The following is a 10,471-nucleotide window of genomic DNA, read 5'->3' as shown; positions in this document are numbered from 1 at the left end:
GACAGTGGAGACTGTAGCTCACTGCTACACATATCAGAAAGATAAAACCTTTAAGAATGAGTCAACGTCTCTGCTGTCCATGGTGCTGAACGACTACATCTTATGATCCATTGTTTATATATATATATATATTTATATACATATTAAAAACATATATCACACATTAGCCAATAGAACCACAGAGAAGCTGTAGTTTGCACACTTCAATCTGTCACACAGACTGTACATAAATCGCACAGACAACCGTCAGAGCTTTTAGTTGGCTTTCCCGTCACTGCACTGGGAGGTAAGTTCAAATAAGTTCAACTGGGAACGATCACTGTCATTACTTTAATTACATTTCTTCGTTTGCAGCTGACGAGCCATTACCCTTGAGCCCCTGACACATGTGGGGATACAAACCATTACACCACCTCTTCAGCCATTCAGTAATTATTTTGGCAGAGACGGCTGCTGTGCCTTGCAGATGTACGAATTTGACCTTTAGTGATGAATTTGTGTCATGCACATTTTTGATATTTTGCACTGAGCCTCATTTATGTACAAAAAAAATAATGTTTTTTTTAATTTTTTTTAAAAATTTGTTTACTTTCTTAGATGTTTTATGATTTTAGTTTATTTTACTGTTATGACCAAAATTGCCATGACTAACACGTCTTTGTTCATGGTACTTTGACCCTTAATTTTCATGTTCTCGACAGAAATTCTTCTTAGAGATTATTTCTAATGCGGACGGACACACACAGTCATATGGAAAGGATGATCCGGCTGAAAGAGGACTCTCTCTAATAGGGAAATAGAACTCAACACTTTAAAAACTGGACATTGGCACCACGATAAAACCGTATAAATGTTTGAAATTGCATCACGCAGATGAAAGTAATTTAATAAGACAGAGGCACACAGTCTATTTAATGTCATCAGCATTATCGTCAGAACTGGATGTGTGTGAGAGATGATGCATCCTCAAAATCCAGATGTCTGCTGAAATAATGAAGATGGATTAGTTCTGCATTTAGCTCCAGATTGAAACCTTTCCCTTTTTATTACAAAAAAAGAAGAAAAAAAAAACATTTTATTTTGCTCTGGAATTCAACCAAGAAATAAATAACAGTCTTCTCGTGTGATGCAGGAGGGAGTGTTTCTAACTGCCAGACTGCTGCCACATGTTTAGTACCAAAGAATGAGTGTGTTCAACACATTGTACTGTAGTATCCCATCAAGATCACTGTGAATACTCATTTCTAGTTCTCTACATATGTCGTCATAGCATTTAAATAACATGGGAATGGGAAAAAAAACAAAACAACTTTAAATGCTCAAATAACTGATGTTGCCAACCAACAACTCCCACCATCCATCCGTATGTTGCGCAGCAGATAACTCCTGCATCATCATCATCATCATCATCATCATCATCATCATCATCATCATCATCATCATCATCGCAGTCTTGGTGCCCTGCATGACTAGGAGGAGGAAGAAGAGAATGATGGTGAAAGCTTGCAGTGCCATACATCGCCTGTTTGGCACAATTTACTGGTTTCATTTAAGATTTCCCTGGAAAGAACGACGCAACCCTCAGATGATTATGGGCAGGAACCTCAGGAGTTATTAAAATAATCCAGGCCCCTTAAAGGTACACGTGAAGCACGATGTCGATCTACAAAAAATGGTACAGAATTAAAAAAAAAAAAAAAAAAAAAAGTAAAAAACTAACCACGTAATAAATGAGTTTTGGAAGACCACGGGTGTTCAAGAAGCTTGTTCCAAATGTTGGTCAACTAAAAAACAAATTAAAAGTCTGACAACAGAAGCGCATATGTTGTGTATCTCTATAAGACTGGTGGGAAACCTCTCCAACTCACTGACATCATGAATGGCAGGTTCCAGTGTCCAGTAAATGTGTCACTTTATCCGGTGGTGAAAAGTAATCAAGTAAGTTTACTTAAATACTGCACTTGGAGTAAAGTAAGAGGGGGCACTGTACAGTTTTGGACAGAAAATTCAAACTCAGAAATGTAATATTGACATGTTTAATGAGGTAATAATACAAACTCAGAAATATTGATTTGTTCCATGACTGAATAAACAAACTGTTCTCAGGGGGAAACAGTTTGCCACATATAAACAAAGTCAAAACAGTATGAAATTGTGTTTATTCAGTCATAGAAATGAAGATAGTTTGTTTGTTTAGTTTGTTTGTTTGGGCATAAAATGTCTTTCTCTTCTGATTAATGTACAACTAGCAGAGGACTGCGTAGAAAACTGTCGACTAAGATTTTAACCAGGTGAAACTAAAACAGGTCTGGTTGTACAAACTTAGACACATAAGCAAAGGTAGTATTCAGTTTACATTAGTAGGCTTCACTCAAAGTCATTAGTTCACATTCATTATTTCTTTTCAGAAGTCCAAGCTGTACAAAATAACTATCTTTAGCTAAATAATCACTACATGAAATAAGATTAATCTCTAAAGAACAATATATGAGGTTAATACAGAACTTCAACTTGCTAATAGTCACTTCATCCCAGCATTTAAGCACAAGTGTTTCCTCATTTTCTCCTCGTCATTAATATGTGACTGGGTCAGGACCGAATTCAATGATATTTCAATCACACTTTTTTTAAACTGTGAAAAACAAACATCTCTTGTTTAACAATGCATGGGAAGTCTGCTATTTCCCCCTCCCTTCCTTTATACAGAATTAACATACTAAGTAATATGTGCTTAACATGCATATCTCATCTGATTGGCGCAGCTAATTTGATTTTGATTGAATCTCGATGGCAGAGATGAATAAATGAGTGCTCAAAAGTTTAATTAGTATTTAATCACTATTCTACTTTTTACTCCAGTAATTTGATTGATTTAGTTAGTTACAGGTGCAGATTTATGACATTAAAAACATCAACAAGTGAATGATGATTTGTTGAAATAGGTTAATATAACAATAATGACTGACAAGCTACAGCAGTATTTAAATGAATTAGCTCCACATTTACCAGCTACATTAAAGTGACACACACACACACACACACACACACACACACACACACACACACACACACACACACACACACATTATTATTATTATTATTATTATTATTATTATTATTATTATTATTATTATTGATATATCATGTTGATTTTCCTGAAATGAGACATTCTGCATGGTGAGTGTTTTATCTGTTGGTACTTTAAAGTGTATTTTGACGTCCTTTGTACTTTTACTCAAGTAAAATGGTCCTTTTACGTGTAATCTTTTAAATGATCTGAGTACGTCTCTCACCTCTGATGTCAATGTGTCTATATCAAATAAAGGGTATTGAACTTAAGAGGAAAGCAAGGTGTTTTAAACTGTTACTGATATTGTAATTACAACTTTATCACACTGCTGCATCCTGAATTAAAAGCCAAATATTTACTGGGAATCAAAAATCTCATCAAGGCCTCTTCAGTGGTTATGAAATTGAAACGCATTAATTATATTCTTGACCTCACTCCAAAGTTTCCCTCTTGAAATGAAGCCTTGGCTCTAAACACAGCAGAGTTTCAGACTGACAGTGTGTTCGGTCGACCTCTGCAGTGTGTCAAGGATCTGTCCATCCCCTGACCTCGTGCTAAGTAGCACATCTATCATTCAAGGTCATGGTTTTCTCTTTCCTGATAACTGTGGCCTCCCTCCCTGTAATTAATGAACTCTGTTGCTGCCAGGCTGACTGGAGAGCAGCGAGGAGGGAGGGTGAGCTTCTTCTGCCAGTCTGCAGTGCTGACACAGGCCGTGAGGTGGCAGTAGAGTGTTATTAATGTCCTGCAACATTTTTGCCTGCTGAAGACCCTTATAGACACACACACACACACACACACACACACACACACACACACACACACACACACACACACACACACACACACACTTACTGTATTTATGTATGATCTGTGTCCACATAATTAAAAGGATTAAGAGGAACAGGCCCAAAATTTACAAGAGTCATTTCATGATATTCACCCAGAATTCAGACCAGGAAAGGAAGAATTGAATTTAGTGAGATGTGAGCTTTTGAAAATGAAGGAAGAAGAAGAAGAAGAAGAAGAAGAAGAAGAAGAAGAAGAAGAAGAAGAAGAAGAAGAAGAAGAAGAAGAAGAAGAAGAAGAAGAAGAAGAAGAAGAAGAAGAATTGATTAATAAAATAAAAGAAACCCTATTGTTATTATGTTGATGATCAGGAACAACTCTTCTGGCTCGGTGAAAGAAACCTCCCCTTCAGGTTAATGACTGCATCTCCTCAGTTCCATCTTATTTCTCCATGTGTCTCCAGAAGTGAAGAAGACAGTCTGGGTGAACCTTGAAGAAGTGACTAAGACCAGGCAACTCAACAAAAAATCAATGTAGGTGGAATGGATAAAACACTAGATGGAGCCAAAATCACAGTTATCATGAATCTATCTATCTATCTATCTATCTATCTATCTATCTATCTATCTATCTATCTATCTATCTATCTATCTATCTATCTATCTATCTATCTATCTATCTAGTGTCAAAATATCAACATGTCCATATCTGTGCTTCTGGTTCAGTAAATTGCTCTCTGCGATGCTTTATTTCTAAATAATGTCTACAATATCTGTTGTGTTTCCTTTGTTTGATTATTTATTGTTCTCGCGCTTTTCGTTACATTAAGTTTTGTTATTTATTCATATATATATAAAAAAACGTTTTGCAATGTGTAAAGACGAAGTGGAGCAAATGTCAAACCAGCACAAAACGACTTCATAATATTGGAGCAAAATCGCCATAAAACAACACTGATTCCAACAATAACGCATCTTAATAACACAGACATTTCTAACAGCCCATCAGATGTTTATTTTCACCTTCCATTCATCTAGTTGATTTTCTGCTGTGCTCCCTGTGTCAGATAACGACGGGCGGAGGAGGCCTGGGTGGGCAGGCCGGTGCGCTAAGTCAAAAAGCCCGTCATGAACTGAGTAAACAGCCCGGGGCGGTGGAAAAAGTTCATGCCCGGGTCCATGTAAGGAGAAACCGGCGGAGCACCGGGGCCACTGCACGGACATTTAATTAAGACGACCTGCGGAGGATTACGTCCATATTGCGACTGTAACTTTGCCTCACAATGGCCATTTTTAACGATTTCATGCACAGTCGCCTTTTTGACAGCAAGGCGATGGAGAGAGAGAGAGAGAGAGAGAGAGAGAGAGAGAGAGAGAGAGAGAGAGAGAGAGAGAGAGAGAGAGAGAGAGAGAGAGAGAGAGAGAGAGAGAGAGAGAGAGAGACAGAGAGAGAGAGCCTGCTCAGGGGTCGGATTGTTTTTTAACTTCTATCTTTGGTGGAGATCTTCTTCTTCTTTTTTTAATGTCAGGCCTTTCCAAAATGAATTTCACGGGCATGAGAACTCCCCCATCAGTCTTACTGTGAACACCTTAGAAACTCTCCTGGGACATGTAGAGATAGATGGACTACAGGCCCCGGAACAGTTTTGCTTATTCGGTTATATTCTCAAAAAATTTTAAAAAAGAAAAGAAAAAAAAGAGGGGCCTCTAACATCACATCACATCACATCACAACAGGTATTTAAATGTGACTGAGGTGTCACGCTCGTCCCGTTTGCTCCCGCACCCCCTCTTTTTTCTTTTCTTGAATAAACTCTCACACCTCTGGGCCCAAACTGTCTTTTAATTCCCGCTGTAATGAGATCTCACTCCAGCCTCCCACTGCCAACTTTGATCTGCTGCTTTGGTGTCGAAAGCCTTTTGACCAGTAAAAGATGCGCTTTTTTAAAAAGTCGCCATTTGGTTTATTAACGCTGGACTCATTTGTAATGTTTTTTAAAAAAAAGAAAAAGTGGATTGCATTGTCATCATATCAGGAGCTGAAATAAATCCACTGCAGGTCGTGCGTAAAATGTGTTTTTTGGATTAAATTAAAGCTGTGCTTTCCACATGAATATGAAGATGTTTAACTCTGACATTTTAGGGAAAGCTCTTCTGTTTCTGTTTATTTTAGACGCCTCACAGGTCTGATAGTCTCTCTCTTTTTTTGTTTTTTTTTTCTTTTTTTTTCTAGTGTGCCGGTGACTGTGTACATGCGAGCTTCTCCGTCACGTCTGAAGTTTTGGCTGCAGTGGGCTGGGAGTTACCGACACCTCCTCTAGCCTTTTCTTATACTTTTTCTTCTCTTCTCTCTCTCTCTCTCTCTTTTTTATTCTAAAAGCCCCGAGTGTGGCCGGGAGCTTTTTTTTTTTCTGCTCCCCTCAGCGCGCCCGACTTCCCATTGGACGACTCGGTGCAGTCGGTGGGAGGAGCCCCACTGGCAGCAAAAAGGAGCAAAGAATTTAACTGCGCAAAAGTCCTGTGTGTGGTTACGGATGTCCAAAGTTCAGAACTTTTTCAGTGTGCGTTTCATAGAGACACAGAGATGGGGACGGCTTAAAACACTGCTGAGAGATCCAGCACGCTGCACTGTTGCTCAGACTTTTCTCTCCTTTTCTTTCTTTCTTTTCTTTTTTTTTTTCTCCATATATATATATATATTTCAGCTTGTGCCTTCAGAGGAGGGAGAAGTGGAGCTGCGTCTTTTGGATCTTTTTTTTTTTTTTTTTTTTAATTTTGTAACCGGATCAAAGTGAAGACATGCAGGCTCGCTACTCCGTCTCCAGTCCCAACTCTCTGGGCGTCGTGCCGTACATCAGCAGCGACCCGAGCTACTACCGGGCCGCTGCCGGTGGGGGATACACCGGGATGCCGGCGCCTATGAACATGTACTCTCATGCGGCTCACGACCAGTACCCCGCCAGCATGGCCCGGGCGTATGGACCGTACACCCCTCAACCTCAGCCCAAGGATATGGTCAAACCCCCCTACAGCTACATCGCGCTCATCACCATGGCTATCCAGAACTCGCCTGACAAGAAGGTGACCCTGAATGGGATTTACCAGTTTATCATGGAGAGGTTCCCCTTTTACCGAGACAACAAGCAGGGCTGGCAGAACAGCATCAGGCACAACCTCTCCCTCAACGAGTGTTTTGTCAAGGTGCCCCGCGACGACAAGAAGCCCGGCAAAGGCAGCTACTGGACCCTGGACCCGGACTCTTACAACATGTTCGAAAACGGGAGCTTCCTGCGGAGGAGGCGGCGGTTCAAGAAGAAGGACGTGCTGAAGGAGAAAGAAGAGCGGCTGCAGAAGGACGTGCCGCCGAGGCAGCAGGGCCGGGACCAGGAGCAGCCGGTGCAGGGCTCCAAGCCCGTGAGGATCCAGGATATAAAGACTGAGAACGGGTCCGTCACGCCGCCGCAGGCCGACTCGCCCTCCCTGAGCGCCGTGCCCAAAATCGAGAGCCCGGACAGCAGCAGCATGTCCAGCGGGAGCCCCCACAGCATCCCCTCCAACAGGTCCATCGGCATGGACAGCTCCGAGCACCACCAGCACCAGCACGGCCAGGCCTCGACGCAGGGCTTCAGCGTGGACAACATCATGACCTCCCTCCGGGGGTCTCCACAAGGGGCCACCGAGCTCACCTCCGGCCTCAGCGCCTCCGCCAGGACAGGTATAACACCGTCTTTGTCCCTTAACTATTCCCCGAGCCAGACGTCCGTCTATAGCTCGCCGTGTAACCAAAACTCCACTACCTCCAACGCAACCTATCATTGTAACATGCAAGCCATGAGCTTGTACGCCGGGGACAGGTCGAGCCACTTGGCGCCGAGCACCACCGTGGACGAAACGTTGCCAGATTACTCAGTCACGACCACCTCATCCTCCCTGACCCACGGGAACCTAAACTCTGGGCAGGAGGGCCACCATCCCCACCAAGGGAGGCTGACCTCATGGTACCTCAACCAGGCCGGAGACCTGGGCCACCTGGGCGCGACGTACCCAGCGCAGCAGCAGAACTTCCACTCAGTCCGAGAGATGTTTGAGTCCCAGAGAATTGGCTTGAATAACTCGCCGGTGAATGGGAATAACAGCTGTCAGATGTCATTCCCACCGAGCCAGTCCATCTATCGCACTTCGGGAGCTTTCGTATACGACTGCAGCAAGTTCTGACCCTAAAAAAAAAAACAGAACAAAACATACAGGCTCGATATTTTCCTCACCGTGTCTGAACTCTTAGTAAAAAAAAAAAAAGAAAGAAAAAGAAAAAGAAACAACCCATCGTGCTCCCCGCCCAGCACCACATGGACTAATGTGAGACAGAACACACAAATCAGAAAAGACTTGATCTTGGTTTTTTCTAAAGAAAACAGTGTTACTGCAAAATAACACGTAAGTCTCTCTTTTTCCGCTTCTGTGGCTTTTTATGTGATATGTTAAAAGATATGTCAGTTTTCATGGACGTGTAAATTGCATATAGTAATTTATTTCTAAAGGAAAAGAAAAGAAAAAGAAAAAAAAAAACAATGTAGCCAGATATTATGGACCAAACACCAAAAAAAGAAGTGTTTCTAAAAATTGAATTGCCTTAATTGTCCAAAAAAATTAATTGTTCCATTATAAAAAAAAGAGTAAGAAACAGGAACGTGTATATCGCCTCACTATTTCAGAGATTCTTCCTTTTTTTGTTGAAAAGTATTTTGAAGGATTTTGTTTGTTTGTTTAATAAATGTGTCATTTTATGTGAGTTTAAAGTTGCGCCTCGTTTCTTACAAACTTGAGCAGTGGTTTAATTTTCTTTTTTTTTTTTTTTTTTTACACGGCCTCGTTTTTAAAAAAAAAAAAAAAAAAAAAATCTGTTTTATTTAATTCATCACAGCGTATTTAAAACAAATGAAGGATTGTTTGGACTACAGAGATTTAAAGTCTTTAAGTATTTCTCCTAACATAAATTCCTATGAAATGAAGCCCTAGAAGAATATATTTAGGCTCAGGGAAAAAAAATAAATAATAATAATAAAAAATGATAAGGCAAACAAAAAAAAAAGCAAAGTTGCGTTCAAAGACAAAAAAAAACAACAACAAAAAACGCACGTGAGTGTTTAATTCCATCTTTTCAAAAAACAATTCCCTCCACTGTTCATATTCTTATTAATGACAGCAGAGATGCTGACGGCTGTTAACAGACATGATCAGAGGTTGAAGCTGACCTGAGGCCTGCAGGATGGGAAACACAGCCCTGCACACGAGCCCCAACTTTGTTTTGGATTGCGCTGTGTGTTTACTGGCGCATACCAGCGCTTACTGAATATCATACCACACATGCCAAAGATAGTCCCGTTGTCACTTCAGTCCTGATGTCTGAATTTCTCACCAGTTTGACGTGAAAAGGAGAGAAGAAGAAGTCATTGGGCCGCCATGCTTCTTCTTCTTCTTTTTGTATTTATTACACCAGAACGCATCTCGTTTTTTTCTTCCTCTTTTTTCCCCCAGCGTGTGGAGATTTAACAGCAGGAACGAGCTGGTATTAAATTGGTTTTATGTACTCCAAATGTCAGATTGATGTTTTATTGTAATCCTGGTTGGCAGATTTTCTCAGAAAGCGCTTGAAAAGGGGTTGTTTTCCCTCACTGACGTTAATGAATGGGAATCAGTCTCTTTTAATCACGCTCAGTGGAAGCTCATAAATTATTCCCAAACAGGCATTTATTCCCATTTTTTTTTTCTTCTTTTACACACAAACATGAAATCATCGAGATTCAAACACAAACTCACACTTGTTGTCCTCTCGCCTCCCGCCGGCAGAGAGGGAGTTTTTATATATTTATTTGTATTTTCTGAAAAATCAATTTCTTAATTGTATTTATTGATTTGAGTTGGGGCATTTTTCAAATATTTATCAAACGTGGAGAGATATTTATTTTAAATGTCTCTGATATTTACAGCATTTAGGGGGAAAAAAAAATTAAATCGTTTTTTTGCTCGGATAAACTTGTGCGAGGCGAGTGCGTAAAAAAATGCGCAAAGCTACAATCCTTACTGCGCCAATAATAATAATAATAATAATAATAATAATAATAATAATAATAATAATAATAATAATAATAATAATAATGAGAACAAAGTGAGGACAGAAATAATTCTAGCCTTTATTATCACACCGACCTACATAAAGACAGTCTAATGAGAAATAATAACAAGTACACGTATTATCTGTCCCTAGCTCGGATTCTAAACAATATTAATACGCGTTGATAAATATAAAGCACATCTGTAAATTGCGTAATTCAATTTCCAAAGCGAGCTGCTTGATTTTGTTGCGGAACTCTTTTAATAAGTGACTTTTGGGGAAAATTTCAGGAGACTTTCCAGCCGAAGTTTTCCTCTCTTAGCAGGACCAGAGGGGGGCTGTGACACACGCCGACACACTCCACACCCGAGTGGCCCGATCTGAGTACAGTATTACTGAGTGAAACGTGGGTTAGGTGGGTTTTTATTTTCCCCCGGCAGCTTCAGGCCTTCTAGTCCCAACGAGACGACAACACATCCAAACACAACGCGAGTGAGTAGC

General features: G+C 40.5%; 1 protein-coding gene across 1 annotated transcript; it reads left to right on the top strand.

The window, feature by feature from the left end:
- The first annotated feature begins 6,365 nt into the window (after positions 1-6,365).
- Positions 6,366-8,647, top strand: foxc1a (forkhead box C1a). Its single transcript, XM_037085014.1, has one exon. It carries the CDS (start codon positions 6,658-6,660, stop codon positions 8,071-8,073), a length of 1,416 nt encoding a protein of 471 aa, XP_036940909.1. The 5' UTR covers positions 6,366-6,657; the 3' UTR covers positions 8,074-8,647.
- Positions 8,648-10,471: the final 1,824 nt, after the last annotated feature.

Source organism: Acanthopagrus latus, chromosome 21 (assembly GCF_904848185.1).
Source record: "Acanthopagrus latus isolate v.2019 chromosome 21, fAcaLat1.1, whole genome shotgun sequence".
Classification (NCBI taxonomy): Eukaryota; Metazoa; Chordata; class Actinopteri; order Spariformes; family Sparidae; genus Acanthopagrus; species Acanthopagrus latus.
Note: the sequence above shows the minus strand (reverse complement) of the source record. Positions and strands in the feature narration are given on the sequence as shown.